The sequence below is a fragment of the Oncorhynchus kisutch genome, unplaced genomic scaffold (genome assembly GCF_002021735.2).
Source record: "Oncorhynchus kisutch isolate 150728-3 unplaced genomic scaffold, Okis_V2 Okis02a-Okis13b_hom, whole genome shotgun sequence".
Classification (NCBI taxonomy): domain Eukaryota; kingdom Metazoa; phylum Chordata; class Actinopteri; order Salmoniformes; family Salmonidae; genus Oncorhynchus; species Oncorhynchus kisutch.
The window spans coordinates 4,813,844-4,831,797 of record NW_022261979.1 but is presented as its reverse complement, the minus strand read 5'-3'; the positions used below and the strand labels follow the sequence as shown (position 1 = coordinate 4,831,797).

General features: G+C 43.1%; 1 protein-coding gene across 3 annotated transcripts in view; it reads left to right on the top strand.

The window, feature by feature from the left end:
* Positions 1-2,241: 2,241 nt before the first annotated feature.
* LOC109876990 (phosphatidylserine synthase 1-like) overlaps positions 2,242-17,954 on the top strand; it is a 35,368-nt gene continuing 19,655 nt past the window's right edge. The window contains exons 1-7 of one of the 3 annotated variants that reach the window (XM_031811942.1): positions 2,242-2,325; positions 6,062-6,153; positions 6,539-6,583; positions 7,192-7,316; positions 7,777-7,935; positions 8,073-8,224; positions 11,142-11,283. In XM_031811942.1, coding sequence (XP_031667802.1) covers positions 2,249-2,325; positions 6,062-6,153; positions 6,539-6,583; positions 7,192-7,316; positions 7,777-7,935; positions 8,073-8,224; positions 11,142-11,283 — 792 coding nt within the window. In that variant the 5' untranslated portion in view covers positions 2,242-2,248. Of the gene's footprint in view, positions 2,326-4,568; positions 4,990-6,061; positions 6,154-6,538; positions 6,584-7,191; positions 7,317-7,776; positions 7,936-8,072; positions 8,225-11,141; positions 11,284-17,954 lie in introns of those variants that run through there. The other 2 variants (XM_031811941.1, XM_031811940.1) reach the window with 2 other exon arrangements.

Sequence of the window (17,954 nt, the reverse complement as noted above, 5' to 3'; positions counted from 1 at the left end):
GGGGGCGCCATCTGTCTAATTAAGGATGTGTGTGTGTGTGTGTGTGTGTTTACATGTGTGTTTTTTAACGGCGGTATTTGCTTGTTTTAGCCCTAATGTTTTTTAACATACGGGGTAGCTCGCTACGCCAGAATGACACATCCTGATTGTATTGATGCTCGAGTAGAATACACATGCGCCTCTGGAGTAGAGCCTTTCGTGATTTTAAACCCAGGGTAAACGCTTTGAAAAAACGTTCTTGGTCTATTTCAGAATCTGCTGTTTCCCCCACAGAATTGGCCGATTCAAGAAGGTTGGCAGCTTCACAGAACATCAAATCGTCTACCTCAGAAATGTCATTTAAATCTTTGACATCATCAGGTTTCTCTGGTGTCTTTGGAGCCTCCTCGGGGATGCTTGTCTGGGCATCCTCCGATGTTTGTGCGTTGTGTTCATAAGCCGGTGAGGAGTCTGAAATAAAAATAATACATACACAAATAGGTTATTAACCCTAAAATATGTTAAAAATGCCAAATACATTTCAGATATAAGCCTATATATTAACAATACATTAATTAAATACCTCGGCTTTTTTGACGAGGGCTGTTCTGAAGAAGCTCTGAAACCAAGGGCTGTTGTGTTTGTTCAACCTGTATTACAACATCTGCAGGTCCGGTAGATGGGGAGCCTGAAAAAACAAACAAAAAAACAGCATTAGGCCTTGTTTTAACATATTCCGGCATAAAAAAAAATATATAAATATTAAAATAATAATATATATAAATAATAATATATAATTGATTCATACCTAGTCCTTGGAACGACGTCTCGTGAATATCGGCCAAGTAGAATTGTTCGGGTGAAGCGGAACTGTGGATCTGAGCACTAATTATCCTTTGGTGTTTAGAAATATGGGGGACAACGTTGTCCTGGCCAAGGGGAGTTGACCTGCCGTTTAAAGTCTCTGTTCGCTGCTTTTGGGTAAATACATCCTGGGAGTAGGGCAGAATTGTCTCGTAGTCATATGCTTCGCAGAAACCGTTCAGGCTCCATAGGGCATCGTTTAACCTTCTAGGCTTTAGGTCCTCTGTAAACATATAAAATAACTTTTAATATAAGATGCCCACACTTTTTGTTTTTAAGGTATAAATATTTTTATGTATGGAATTCTTGGAGCTTACTTACGTTGACAATTCAGGGCAGGCGTTTGTTTCGGAGCCCCATGGGATGATTCGAGCTCAGTTATACCTCGGAGTATCTGCGTGAATGCTTCAGAATCTATAAAACATTCGACAATATTAAAGCTATAATCACTTTAGCTAATATTGCCTTGTTATACGGTAAGCATACTGATCCTAATGATTGTTTAATATTTCTATAACATCCCACGCTTTTCAAACAATTCCCCACAACAATCAAATCTAATAAAGATTTATTTCAAGAACTCACCTTGCGATAGATCCATTAGCCTGTTTTCCCCGATTATCTTTTTTAACGCTTCAGTCCGATAACGATTCTTGGAGTTTCTGGAGGTGCTGTTTGCATCGGAACTAAAACGCTGCTAACATTGCCCATGGTTTCTAGCGCTTTTGTACCCTACGACCTAGAGAAAAACCCCTGAATGATTTTTTTACATAGCATTTGGGGTTTGTCGTTTTTTTCGGGCTATACCCCCGCCCATGGTATATTTGACACATTTCAAACACATGGTATTGGGTGTGTCTAAACATTAGGATCCTTTTGGAGCTTCTAAAATCTCCGGGGTGCTAGCACCTAGATGCATGGGGGTGTGTTGTTCTCGACATCGCTGGGATGAATGACTTTTTAGCCCACCTAAAAAAAATAGTTTTATGAAAGGCCTTTAAGATTAGGAGTCGTAAGACACAATATTATTGTTGGGGGGGTAGGCATCTGTTTTGCAGGCTAGTGTAAACCTTGGTTTCAAACGACCCACCAGGCATGCATGGGTATTTTTTTAACAAACAACCCGCCCCCCTTTTTCTGTTTTTGAAACACACACACACACACACACACACACACAGCCACTACAGAAAACTCCCTCACGCACATGCGCGCGCACATGGCTTTTTCCGCAAGATTTTTCTCAGGGACAGACTGCGCTAAGAGTGAACAAACGCGAGAGTTCATAACGTGGTGAGATTCTGATTTTAAAACCATTTATTTCATTCAAAATATTTAGTACATACATTTTATATCGTTACATTCTTAAGGTATTTTACGATGCCTTTCTTACAGATCCTGGGAGCTTATGCAACCAACCGCCATTGTCCGTGTCGAGTTCACCCTCAAAAGGCAAGGCTCTCTTGCTATGTCCATCAACACATGGTAAGTTTTCACTCCAGGGGTAGATCCGCCGTCGGGCCTTTTGGTCTTGACTCTGTCTCAAGGAAAGCCTCGCCCAGCGCTTTAACTGTTCCCCATTTTGGAAGAGAATGTCCAGCTTATTCATAAGTGTTATGAAAATTGGATAATCCACCCATTTAAAACTAAACACAGGAATAAAAAAGTTTACATGTTTGCGGGCTCTGGAAGCTACCGGAGAATTGACAGACTTTGTAGCATTAGCCTTATCATAAAGGTCACAGGCTAAAATTGTCACTTTGTTGTCAGGGCTATAGTCCATTGAAGCAATTCTTAGAGCCTTGAGATCACTGCGGCCGCAGACCTGTTCTTCCAACGCATATCCTGGCACATTTGTAACACTTAGGACCTGTTCAATTTTACAAAGAGCCAGCCTGATGTTTAGCCATTCTCTCATCCCCAGAGCCGGGGGAAAACTCCCAGGTTTTGCAGGATAAAGGGGTTTGGGTCCACGGTCTGTGAATATCTTTACCGTAGAATCCTCCGGGTGGAATATGTAAGACATGTGGCCCTCACTCGTCCCCAAAAATCCTTTAAAACATTCTGGAGCTTCACACAGAACTTCTTCAAGGCTTTGGTCACTGGGTTCATGACAAGCCGAGCATAACATCCCTAAAATTGGCATAGGTGTCATTTTTGTTTAATATTCAGGGGGGTTATCATGTACAGTCTTAAACAGGTATTGTTCAGCGGCTTTATAAGGGGCCTTAACCAACCCAAACCGTGAGAAACAGTAACAGGTTGACCTGACACATGGTCACTTACTCAACCCAGGGCATGCACCCTTCTACATGACATAGGGTCATAAATCATTACATAGGGTCATAAATCAGGCTTGGGTCATCAATCATTAACGGCCTGTCAAAGGGACCCTTACTCACCCCATAGCCCCCACCTAACCAGGCTTGTCTATCAGGCTTGGGTCATCAATCATTAACGGCCTGTCAAATGGACCCTTACTCACCCCATAGCCCCCACCTAACCAGGCTTGCCTGACCAGAAGACATGCACACGTCATCACTACATAGGGTTCACATAGAGTTCACATAGGGTCATCAATCAAAATATTGACCCGTGACATCTACTCTATTCTCTCTCATTCTTATTGATGGGGACGGGGCAGGGCTCCATATATATATATATATATAGGACAAAACACACATCAAGACAAGAGAGACAACACAACACTACTGTACATAAAGAGAGACCTAAGACAACAACATAACAAGGCAGCAACACATGACAACACAGCATGTTAGCAACACAACATGACAACAACATGGTAGCAACACAACATGACAACAACATGGGGGCAACACAACATGGTAGCAGCACAAAACATGGTACAAACATATTGTATCACAGACAACAGCATATGGTGAGCAATATGTTTGGTTTAAAAATAAACAAAGAGAGTCACATATTCTATGTATACATTCACATGTATGTATTGGGTAAAACCAACGTTTCTGCCTCACTGTGCCTTCTTCAGGGTGACCAAAACGTTGGTGTTTTACCCAATAAATGACTGGGAGTTTATATATAGAGAGTGACTCTCTTTCTTTGTTTTATAGCTTACAGTTTATTTGCAGTTAGTCAGCACCTCAAATCATTGCTCTGGGTGTTCGCACCAAAGTTATCGTGATAATATCTAATCGTGACATCCCGGGCGATTCACAGACTTAGTGGACAGGAGAATAAAGTTGTTTAATTCCATTATGTTCTATTCTATTATTATAATGTCCATACTGATGGTTTTTCATACATTATGTGAAGCCCTTACAGAGAATAATAATGATATCCATTTTACTAATGCATTTTCATAATGCAGTGATTTGACTACGATCTCTCCCACTTTTCACATAACTAATGTAGGTTAGGAATAATGTAGGTTAGGAATAATGTAGGTTAGGAATAATGTAGGTTAGGACACTCATGACATCAATGCTTGTGGTTGGAAAATATTCATATTACTCTTTACCCTCCTGTGACATGAACGTAAATAACCTCACGCGGTGTGGAACTGACCTTGGTTTACCCATAGAAATATAATCCTTTCTATTTATGTGGGTTTGCCTTGGTGGTTTACAAACGTTAAGAAAATAGCGCGTGATTGATCTCATAAACTGAACCCTTCGGCTTTCCATAGTGGCACTCCCCTAGACTTACAAACCAATCAAAAAATCGAGAGTTTCTTTTCCCCTAAAACGTTTCAGTAAATTTAACCCGTGATGTTTGCACTCGCAAGAAGGCAGCAGTTCATTATTGACTCTGTTTTTCTTTATGTTGTGCTGTTGCGCACATATTTAACGGACGTGCGTCTGGTCGTTTTGGTCTTTACTAGTGGACAACATGAATCATTAATTTCCCTGAACGTCTAAATGTCAATCTAAAGGAGCCCGCAGGAGGTGAAGCGGATTCCTCTGGTCACGCTCCCGCAATTATGGCGTCCGGATATGGGTACGAATCGCGGACTATAGGCAAAGATGATGTGAACTACAGGATGCATTTCCGTATGATCAACGAGCAGCAAGTGGAGGATATTACACTGGACTTTTTCTATAAGCCGCACACAATAACACTGTTAACATGCACAGTGCTCAGCTTGATGTATTTTGCATTTACAAGGTAAGTAGTAGAGTGGCTAGCCAGTTAACTACCGGTAGTTAACATTAGCTAGCTATATGCTAAAGATATTGACTGGGCCAACTGCCAGAGCAGCTAAGTGTTTGTTTATGCAGTCAAAAAAGTAATTACGTTCGCTAGTATTTCAGACAATTGACATGTGTAACTAAGGTCTTTCGATGAAGTAGTTAGCTAGCTTAAGTTCTCTGGTGCGGGACTGACCATCTGGCTCGTCTCTAATGAAGGAGAATGTTTAATTTGTTTGGTTTCGATGTAGCAAGTGGGCTGATTATTTGCTATTTGTAGCTCCATTGTGTCAACGTGCCACGTTTGTATCTTTTCTATACCGTGGGGAAGGATCTCCCTTCCTTTTATCTGCAAGATTCATCTAGCCGTTTCTTACATCATGGGTGCGTTCAGTTCGATTGAACATTTGCTACGTTGCGGAGCCGTTTGCATTGAACGTTCTTGAACAGTCTTTGAGGTACCTTTAGGCCGTTTGTTGGGTGTGGCAGGCTGTGGTTGAAGCAACGAGTTACGTATTTAAAGGAGAGCGGTGCATTTTGACTTCGCAACCCAACCTCTCACGGTTTTCAACTGGTCGTTCGTACAGCACCGTTTCCACTACGTTTTTGCGTACTGAACGCAGCCCATGATGTACAGCTTAGCTGTGTCCAAATGGCATCCTATTCCATATAGCGCCATGGTCAAAAGTATTTCACTATGTGGAATGGGGTGCCATTAGGGACAAATCCCTTATCTGCTGCTCTCATCAAGAGTGGTTTATCCTCAATAACCAAATGGAATGGGGGGGTGTCAGGAGTAGGTCAACCAGCACTGATGAGTGAATTATAATATAATTTCAGCCCTCTCACTGGTCTTTCATAAGTGTGATTGAAGGAGAGCACAGTACAGCAGGCTATGTGGGGATAGAGGTGGGAATAGAATTTGGCTTTCAAACCCACCTGTCCAATCAGTGCATCAGTTTTAGAACTGTTTTCATCTCACTGACTCTGAAATGTCTTAATGCTGGTTTTGGTTTGTGTTAATAATCCTTGCCTTTTTGTTATGTTAGGGATGAGACAAACGAAGACGCCAACTTGTGGGTGGGCCTCATCCTGGTCCTCTCCTTCTTCCTGGTCATCAGTGTTCTGGCCTTCCCTAACGGTAAGGACAAGGTTGTCCCAAGTTGCTTCTGACATCAAATGGCACCCCTTTCCCCTATATAGTGCACTACTTTAGACCTGGGCTCTGGTCAAAAGTAGTGCACTACATAGGGAATAGGGTGCTAGTGTAACCTCTGAAATGGCTAGCTAGTGCGCGGGTAGTAGCGTTTGAAACTGTGATGTCACTCGCTCTGAGATCTTGAAGTAGTTGTTTCCCTTACTCTGCCATGGCTTTTGTGGAGTGGTGGGTAACGATGCTTCGAGGGTGACTGTTCATAAAACGTTGTATGTGTCAGACATCTCTACATGTCATTATACACCAGCCTTGGAACGTTAAGTGTGGATGAAGTTGTTGATTCAGTATTTTTTGACTCTTCTCTCTCTAGGACCATTTACCAGACCACATCCGGCGATATGGCGAATAGTTTTCGGTGAGTGACATTAAGTGACAAATCTAACAATCCCATTTTTTGTATAGGCCTAGCTACCATTCCAGTTCATTTTGAATGAGTTTAACCATGAATTATCCACCCAATTCATGACTTGGTAATCTCTCTAGGTGTCTTTATAGGTTCCTTCCTTCTAGGGAGTGTTTCCTGGCCACGGTGCTTCTGCTTCAGATGCTCTTTGGGGTTTAGGCCTACTTTCTGACAACTGTTGCTGTAAAAAGGGCTTTCTAAATTGCTGAAACCAGTTCAGTCCTGATTGAATGAGATTCCGCCTAATCTGTTATTGCTCTGTTATGGTCAGGCGTGAGTGTGCTGTACTTCCTGTTCCTAGTGATCTGACATCTCCCTGTTATGGTCAGGTCTGAGTGTGCTGTACTTCCTGTTCCTAGTGATCTGACATCTCCCTGTTATGGTCAGGTCTGAGTGTGCTGTACTTCCTGTTCCTAGTGTTCTGACATCTCCCTGTTATGGTCAGTCTGAGTGTGCTGTACTTCCTGTTCCTGGTGATCTGACATCTCCCTGTTATGGTCAGGTCTGAGTGTGCTGTACTTCCTGTTCCTAGTGATCTGACATCTCCCTGTTATGGTCAGGTCTGAGTGTGCTGTACTTCCTGTTCCTGGTGTTCATCATCTTCCTAAACTGGGAGCAGGTGAAGAACGTCATGTACTGGCTGGACCCCAACCTGCGCTACGCCACCCGGGAGGCTGACATCATGGTGAGTAAGCAGCAGCCTTGCTCTCCTATCAGTCTCTGTGGTTGCATCCCAACTCACCCTGTTCCCTATGGAGTGCACTACTTTTCACTAGAGCCGTGGTCAAAAGTAGTGCACGAAAATAGGGGAATAGAGTGCCATTTGGGACGCACACTTTCTTTACTGTCAGTTTCCGATCTCTTAGCTATCAGTCTCTTGGTTAGCACATTGACCTCGGCTACTTCCTGATTCTCCACCTGAGGTGCACACTTCCCGGCATGCCTTTTAACAATTGTGAAACTCCCTCCAGCCAATTCTTACACCAATCCAATGCTTTTAATCCATGATGGGAAGTGTGCACGTCCAAACTTGGGTGGGAGAAACAGGATACAGTCCTCTTCTAGCACCAACACTCACTTCCTCATGCTCTTGTTCTGATTGGCTAGTGTTCATGTCGTCTCTGGCTGCTGTGCTCTGCTTGTAGGAGTATGCAGTGAACTGTCACGTGATCACCTGGGAGCGAATCCTGAGCCACTTTGACATATTTGCCTTCAGTCACTTCTGGGGCTGGGGCATGAAGGCCCTGCTCATCCGCAGCTATGGCCTCTGTTGGACCATCAGCATCACCTGGGAGCTCACTGAGGTACACACCCCAAACCTGAACACACACAAACACCAAATGTCAGAACATTTGGTTAGGAGAGTGTCAGAGAAGGAGTTTATGAGAGGTATAAATGATTACTCTTCCTCTCCCTATTTTCCTCATCCTCTCCTCCTCAGCTGTTCTTCATGCACCTGCTGCCTAACTTTGCTGAGTGCTGGTGGGACCAGCTGATCCTGGACATCCTGTTGTGTAATGGAGGAGGCATCTGGATGGGTATGACTGTCTGTCGCTTCCTGGAGATGAGGACCTACCACTGGGCCTCCATCAAGTAGGTACCCATAACCCTATCACTGGGCCTCCATCAAGTATGTACCCATAACCCTACCACTGGGCCTCCATCAAGTAGGTACCCATAACCCTATCACTGGGCCTCCATCAAGCAGGTACCCATAACCCTACCACTGGGCCTCCATCAAGCAGGTACCCATAACCCTACCACTGGGCCTCCATCAAGCAGGTACCCATAACCCTATCACTGGGCCTCCATCAAGCAGGTACCCATAACCCTATCACTGGGCCTCCATCAAGCAGGTACCCAAACCCTATCACTGGGCCTCCATCAAGTATGTACCCATAACCCTACCACTGGGCCTCCATCAAGCAGGTACCCATAACCCTATCACTGGGCCTCCATCAAGCAGGTACCCATAACCCTACCACTGGGCCTCCATCAAGTAGGTACCCCATAACCCTACCACTGGGCTTTCATCAAGTAGGTACCCCATAACCCTACCACTGGGCCTCCATCAAGTAGGTACCCCATAACCCTATCACTGGGTCTCCATCAAGTAGGTACCCATAACCCTATCACTGGGCCTCCATCAAGTAGGTAACCATAACCCTGCCACTGGGCCTCCATCAAGCAGGTACCCATAACTCTATCACTGACCTCCATCAAGTATGTACCCATAACCCTACCACTGGGCCTCCATCAAGTAGGTACCCATAACCCTATCACTGGGCCTCCATCAAGCAGGTACCCATAACCCTATCACTGGGCCTCCATCAAGCAGGTACCCATAACCCTATCACTGGGCCTCCATCAAGTAGGTACCCATAACCCTACCACTGGGCCTCCATCAAGTAGGTACCCCATAACCCTACCACTGGGCTTTCATCAAGTAGGTACCCCATAACCCTACCACTGGGCCTCCATCAAGTAGCTACCCCATAACCCTATCACTGGGTCTCCATCAAGTAGGTACCCATAACCCTATCACTGGGCCTCCATCAAGTAGGTAACCATAACCCTGCCACTGGGCCTCCATCAAGCAGGTACCCATAACCCTATCACTGGCCTCCATCAAGTATGTACCCATAACCCTACCACTGGACCTCCATCAAGTAGGTACCCATAACCCTATCACTGGGCCTCCATCAAGCAGGTACCCATAACCCTATCACTGGGCCTCCATCAAGCAGGTACCCATAACCCTATCACTGGGCCTCCATCAAGCAGGTACCCATAACCCTACCACTGGGCCTCCATCAAGCAGGTACCCATAACCCTACCACTGGGCCTCCATCAAGTAGGTACCCCATAACCCTACCACTGGGCCTCCATCAAGTAGGTACCCCATAACCCTACCACTGGGCCTCCAAGTAGGTACCCCATAACCCTACCACTGGGCATCCATCAAGTAGGTCCTCCTGACCCTACCACTGGGCCTCCATCAGGTACACAAAGTATATGGACACCTGCTCATCAAACATCTCATTCCAAAATCCCCCCCCCCCTCCCCCTTTTCTGCAAATAACAGCCTCCACAATTCTGGGAAGGCTTTCCACTAGATGTTGGAACATTGCCGTGGGGACTTGCTTCCATTCAGCCATGAGCATTAGTGGGGTCGGGGGCCGTTGCTGAAACAGGAAAGGGCCTTTCCCAAACGTTTTCCACAAAGTTAGTAGCACAGAGTCATCTAGCATGTTATTGTATGCTGTAGCTTTAAGATTTCCCTTCACTGGAACTAAGAGGCCTAGCCCGAACCATGAAAAACAGACCCAGACCATTATTCTGTCAAACCCAGATTCTTCCGTCTTGCTGCCAGATGGTGAAGCGTGATTCATCACTCCAGAGAACACGTTTCCACTTCTCCAGAGTCCGATGGTGGAGAGCCTTACACCACTCTAGCTGAAGCTTGGCATTGGGCGTGGTGATCTTAGGTTTGTGTGCAGCAGCTGGGCCATGGAAACCCATTTCATGAAGCTCGCGACGAACAGTTCTTGTGCTGACGTTGCTTCCAGAGGCAGTTGTTTGGAACTCGTTGTCAGTGTTGCAACCGAGGACAGGCGATTCTTATGCGTTTCAGCACTTGACGGTCCTGTTCTGTGAGCTAGTGTGGCCTACCACTTCACGGCTGAGCTGTTGTTGCTCCTAGATGTTTCCACTTCACAATAACAGCACTTACAGTTGACCGGGGCAGCTCTAGCAGGGCAAAAATGTGACGAACTGACTTGTTGGAAAGGTGGCATTTTATGACGGTGCCACGTTGATAGTCACTGAGCTCTTCAGTACGGGCTATTCTACTGCCAATGTGTGTCTATGGAGATTGCATGGCTGTATGCTAGATTTTATATACAGGTCAGCAAACTGGTGTAGCTGAAAATGCCAAACCTGCTAATATGATGGGGTGTCCATATACTTTTGCCTATGTAGTGTAGATCCTCCTAGCCCTACCACTGGGCCTCCAGCATGTAGGTCCCCTCCCTCCCTCGCTTTACTGGCTGTGTCACAATTGGCACCCTTTTCCCTGTAAAGAGCAGTTCTTTTGACCAGGCCCCATGGGGCTCTGCAATAGCGTCCTGTCCAGGGGGTGTACTTGTTGGTCAAGCTGCCTCGCGCTACCTAAACAGGAGATCTGCTTCTGGCTCAGACAAGGCTACTTACTTTCTCTAGGGAATTGAGTGACATTTGTTCACGTCTCAGAAACAAAACCGTATGGAAATGGACTTCCTACATTTTTACATGGACCTTTTTTAGTCATTTATCAGACTTTCTGATCCAGAGGCACTTACAGTTTAGCTTTCGTTTAGTATTATCAGGCCCGTTGCCCGGTAACGAGGTGGCCTTGAATGATTTATGTAATGGCATTGTTTTCATCCTAGTTAGCTGTGTGTTACTGGTCTTATTGTATGTTTATTCACAAGCCTTAACTCTTCTGCCGTGTGTGTCTCTACCTGTCCAGGGACATCCACACCACGACGGGGAAGATCAAACGTGCTGCGCTCCAGTTCACCCCGGCTAGCTGGACCTACGTCCGCTGGTTTGACCCCAAGTCTTCCCTGCAGCGCGTCACCGGGGTCTACCTCTTCATGATCATCTGGCAGGTATGTTCCTGGTTTCAAATGTACAAAATTTCATTCTATTTCTAATGCACCCATGTCCAATAACACCCTATAGTGCACTACTTTAGGGCCCTGGTCAAAGTCTATCTGACAGCACTAGGTATATGGGGAGTTCTGGCCTGACAGCACTAGGTATATGGGGAGTTCTGGCCTGACAGCACTAGGTATATGGGGAGTTCTGGCCTGACCAGCACTAGGTATATGGGGAGTTCTGGCCTGACAGCACTAGGTATACGGGGAGTTCTGGCCTGACAGCACTAGGTATACGGGGAGTTCTGGCCTGACAGCACTAGGTATACGGGGAGTTCTGGCCTGACAGCACTAGGTATACGGGGAGTTCTGGCCCTGACAGCACTAGGTATACGGGGAGTTCTGGCCTGACAGCACTAGGTATACGGGGAGTTCTGGCCTGACAGCACTAGGTATACGGGGAGTTCTGGCCTGACAGCACTAGGTATACGGGGAGTTCTGGCCTGACAGCACTAGGTATATAGGGAGTTCTGGCCTGACAGGGGTTAGCTGACAGCACTAGGTATATGCAGAGTTCTGGCCTGACAGGGGTTAGCGGCTAGCACTAGGTATATGCAGAGTTCTGGCCTGACAGGGGTTAGCGGCTAGCACTAGGTATTCTACGGTGTTCCCTAATGAATATGACCCTGGGTTAATGATGGAAAGCACTGGAGTTTATTCAGTGCTTCACCATCTATCCATCCACCCCACGGTGTGGTGGGGCGCTGTCCCCCGTCCAGATACTGTCCACCCAGTCACATGTCATCCGGGTAGTTTCTCACTCTTTAAGTAATGATATTTCAATAAGAACACGCCAGGTAGAATCCCCATATACACTCCCAGTCAAAAGTTTGGGGACACTTACTCATTCCAAGGTTTCTTTTTAAAACTATTTTCTAAATTGTAGAATGCAAATCTGTCAAGGCAAAAAGTGGCTACCTTGAAGAATTTCAAATATAAAATACTTACTTGGCATGATTCCGTAGGTGTTATTTATAGTTTTTGAAGTCTTCACTATTATTCTACAATGCAGAAAATAGTAAAAATAAAGAAAACCCCTGGAATGAGTAAATGTGTCCAAACAGCTGACTGGTACTGTATAGATGGTACTGGTACTGTATAGATGGTACTGGTACTGTATAGATGGTACTGGTACTGTATAGATGTACTGTATAGATGGTACTGTAATAGATGGTACTGGTATACGATGGTACATAGATGTACTGTATAGTATGGTACTGTATAGTATAGATGTACTGTATAGATGTACTGATATAATGTCTGTATAGATGGTACTGTATAGATGGTACTGGTACTGTATAGATGGTACTGTATAGATGGTACTGTATAGATGGTACTGTATAGATGGTACTGTATAGATGGTACTGTATAGATGGTACTGTATAGATGGTACTGTATAGATGGTACTGTATAGATGGTACTGTATAGATGGTACTGTATAGATGGTACTGTATAGATGGTACTGGTACTGTATAGATGGTACTGGTACTGTATAGATGGTACTGGTACTGTATAGATGGTACTGTATAGATGGTACTGTATAGATGGTACTGTATAGATGGTACTGTATAGATGGTACTGTATAGATGGTACTGTATAGATGGTACTGTATAGATGGTACTGTATAGATGGTACTGGTACTGTATAGATGGTACTGGTACTGTATAGATGGTACTGTATAGATGGTACTGTATAGATGGTACTGTATAGATGGTACTGGTACTGTATAGATGGTACTGGTACTGTATAGATGGTACGGGTACTGTATAGATGGTACGGGTACTGTATAGATGGTACTGTATAGATGGTACTGGTACTGTATAGATGGTACTGGTACTGTATAGATGGTACTGGTACTGTATAGATGGTACTGGTACTGTATAGATGGTACTGTATAGATGGTACTGTATAGATGGTACTGGTACTGTATAGATGGTACTGGTACTGTATAGATGGTACTGGTACTGTATAGATGGTACTGGTACTGTATAGATGGTACTGTATAGATGGTACTGTATAGATGGTACTGTATAGATGGTACTGTATAGATGGTACTGGTACTGTATAGATGGTACTGGTACTGTATAGATGGTACTGGTACTGTATAGATGGTACTGTATAGATGGTACTGTATAGATGGTACTGGTACTGTATAGATGGTACTGGTACTGTATAGATGGTACTGGTACTGTATAGATGGTACTTGTACTGTATAGATGGTACTGGTACTGTATAGATGGTACTGTATAGATGGTACTGGTACTGTATAGATGGTACTGTATAGATGGTACTGTATAGATGGTACTGTATAGATGGTACTGGTACTGTATAGATGGTACTGGTACTGTATAGATGGTACTGTATAGATGGTACTGTATAGATGGTACTGTATAGATGGTACTGTATAGATGGTACTGGTACTGTATAGATGGTACTGTATAGATGGTACTGTATAGATGGTACTGTATAGATGGTACTGTATAGATGGTACTGGTACTGTATAGATGGTACTGTATAGATGGTACTGTATAGATGGTACTGTATAGATGGTACTGTATAGATGGTACTGTATAGATGGTACTGTATAGATGGTACTGTATAGATGGTACTGGTACTGTATAGATGGTACTGGTACTGTATAGATGGTACTGGTACTGTATAGATGGTACTGTATAGATGGTACTGGTACTGTATAGATGGTACTGGTACTGTATAGATGGTACTGGTACTGTATAGATGGTACTGGTACTGTATAGATGGTACTGGTACTGTATAGATGGTACTGGTACTGTATAGATGGTACTGTATAGATGGTACTGTATAGATGGTACTGGTACTGTATAGATGGTACTGTATAGATGGTACTGGTACTGTATAGATGGTACTGGTACTGTATAGATGGTACTGTATAGATGGTACTGTATAGATGGTACTGGTACTGTATAGATGGTACTGTATAGATGGTACTGTATAGATGGTACTGTATAGATGGTACTGTATAGATGGTACTGTATAGATGGTACTGTATAGATGGTACTGGTACTGTATAGATGGTACTGTATAGATGGTACTGTATAGATGGTACTGTATAGATGGTACTGTATAGATGGTACTGTATAGATGGTACTGTATAGATGGTACTGTATAGATGGTACTGTATAGATGGTACTGTATAGATGGTACTGGTACTGTATAGATGGTACTGGTACTGTATAGATGGTACTGGTACTGTATAGATGGTACTGGTACTGTATAGATGGTACTGTATAGATGGTACTGTATAGATGGTACTGTATAGATGGTACTGTATAGATGGTACTGTATAGATGGTACTGTATAGATGGTACTGGTACTGTATAGATGGTACTGGTACTGTATAGATGGTACTGTATAGATGGTACTGTATAGATGGTACTGTATAGATGGTACTGGTACTGTATAGATGGTACTGGTACTGTATAGATGGTACGGGTACTGTATAGATGGTACGGGTACTGTATAGATGGTACTGTATAGATGGTACTGGTACTGTATAGATGGTACTGGTACTGTATAGATGGTACTGGTACTGTATAGATGGTACTGGTACTGTATAGATGGTACTGTATAGATGGTACTGTATAGATGGTACTGGTACTGTATAGATGGTACTGGTACTGTATAGATGGTACTGGTACTGTATAGATGGTACTGGTACTGTATAGATGGTACTGTATAGATGGTACTGTATAGATGGTACTGTATAGATGGTACTGGTACTGTATAGATGGTACTGGTACTGTATAGATGGTACTGGTACTGTATAGATGGTACTGTATAGATGGTACTGTATAGATGGTACTGGTACTGTATAGATGGTACTGGTACTGTATAGATGGTACTGGTACTGTATAGATGGTACTTGTACTGTATAGATGGTACTGGTACTGTATAGATGGTACTGTATAGATGGTACTGGTACTGTATAGATGGTACTGTATAGATGGTACTGTATAGATGGTACTGTATAGATGGTACTGGTACTGTATAGATGGTACTGGTACTGTATAGATGGTACTGTATAGATGGTACTGTATAGATGGTACTGTATAGATGGTACTGTATAGATGGTACTGGTACTGTATAGATGGTACTGTATAGATGGTACTGTATAGATGGTACTGTATAGATGGTACTGTATAGATGGTACTGGTACTGTATAGATGGTACTGTATAGATGGTACTGTATAGATGGTACTGTATAGATGGTACTGTATAGATGGTACTGTATAGATGGTACTGTATAGATGGTACTGGTACTGTATAGATGGTACTGGTACTGTATAGATGGTACTGGTACTGTATAGATGGTACTGTATAGATGGTACTGGTACTGTATAGATGGTACTGGTACTGTATAGATGGTACTGGTACTGTATAGATGGTACTGGTACTGTATAGATGGTACTGGTACTGTATAGATGGTACTGGTACTGTATAGATGGTACTTGTACTGTATAGATGGTACTGGTACTGTATAGATGGTACTGGTACTGTATAGATGGTACTGTATAGATGGTACTGGTACTGTATAGATGGTACTGTATAGATGGTACTGTATAGATGGTACTGTATAGATGGTACTGGTACTGTATAGATGGTACTGTATAGATGGTACTGTATAGATGGTACTGTATAGATGGTACTGGTACTGTATAGATGGTACTGTATAGATGGTACTGTATAGATGGTAATGGTACTGTATAGATGGTACTGGTACTGTATAGATGGTACTGGTACTGTATAGATGGTACTGGTACTGTATAGATGGTACTGGTACTGTATAGATGGTACTGGTACTGTATAGATGGTACTGGTACTGTATAGATGGTACTGGTACTGTATAGATGGTACTGGTACTGTATAGATGGTACTGGTACTGTATAGATGGTACTGTATAGATGGTACTGGTACTGTATAGATGGTACTGTATAGATGGTACTGTATAGATGGTACTGTATAGATGGTACTGTATAGATGGTACTGGTACTGTATAGATGGTACTGGTACTGTATAGATGGTACTGTATAGATGGTACTGTATAGATGGTACTGTATAGATGGTACTGTATAGATGGTACTGTATAGATGGTACTGGTACTGTATAGATGGTACTGGTACTGTATAGATGGTACTGGTACTGTATAGATGGTACTGGTACTGTATAGATGGTACTGTATAGATGGTACTGTATAGATGGTACTGTATAGATGGTACTGTATAGATGGTACTGGTACTGTATAGATGGTACTGGTACTGTATAGATGGTACTGTATAGATGGTACTGTATAGATGGTACTGTATAGATGGTACTGTATAGATGGTACTGTATAGATGGTACTGTATAGATGGTACTGGTACTGTATAGATGGTACTGGTACTGTATAGATGGTACTGGTACTGTATAGATGGTACTGGTACTGTATAGATGGTACTGTATAGATGGTACTGTATAGATGGTACTGTATAGATGGTACTGTATAGATGGTACTGTATAGATGGTACTGTATAGATGGTACTGGTACTGTATAGATGGTACTGGTACTGTATAGATGGTACTGGTACTGTATAGATGGTACTGGTACTGTATAGATGGTACTGGTACTGTATAGATGGTACTGGTACTGTATAGATGGTACTGGTACTGTATAGATGGTACTGGTACTGTATAGATGGTACTGTATAGATGGTACTGGTACTGTATAGATGGTACTGGTACTGTATAGATGGTACTGGTACTGTATAGATGGTACTGTATAGATGGTACTGTATAGATGGTACTGGTACTGTATAGATGGTACTGGTACTGTATAGATGGTACTGGTACTGTATAGATGGTACTGTATAGATGGTACTGTATAGATGGTACTGTATAGATGGTACTGTATAGATGGTACTGTATAGATGGTACTGTATAGATGGTACTGTATAGATGGTACTGTATGGATGGTACTGTATAGATGGTACTGTATAGATGGTACTGTATAGATGGTACTGTATAGATGGTACTGTATAGATGGTACTGTATAGATGGTACTGTATAGATGGTACTGTATAGATGGTACTGGTACTGTATAGATGGTACTGTATAGATGGTACTGTATAGATGGTACTGTATAGATGGTACGGGTACTGTATAGATGGTACTGTATAGATGGTACTGTATAGATGGTACTGTATAGATGGTACGGGTACTGTATAGATGGTACTGGTACTGTATAGATGGTACTGGTACTGTATAGATGGTACGGGTACTGTATAGATGGTACTGGTACTGTATAGATGGTACTGGTACTGTATAGATGGTACTGTATAGATGGTACTGGTACTGTATAGATGGTACGGGTACTGTATAGATGGTACTGGTACTGTATAGATGGTACTGGTACTGTATAGATGGTACTGGTACTGTATAGATGGTACTGTATAGATGGTACTGTATAGATGGTACTGTATAGATGGTACTGTATAGATGGTACTGTATAGATGGTACTGTATAGATGGTACTGTATAGATGGTACGGGTACTGTATAGATGGTACTGTATAGATGGTACTGTATAGATGGTACTGTATAGATGGTACTG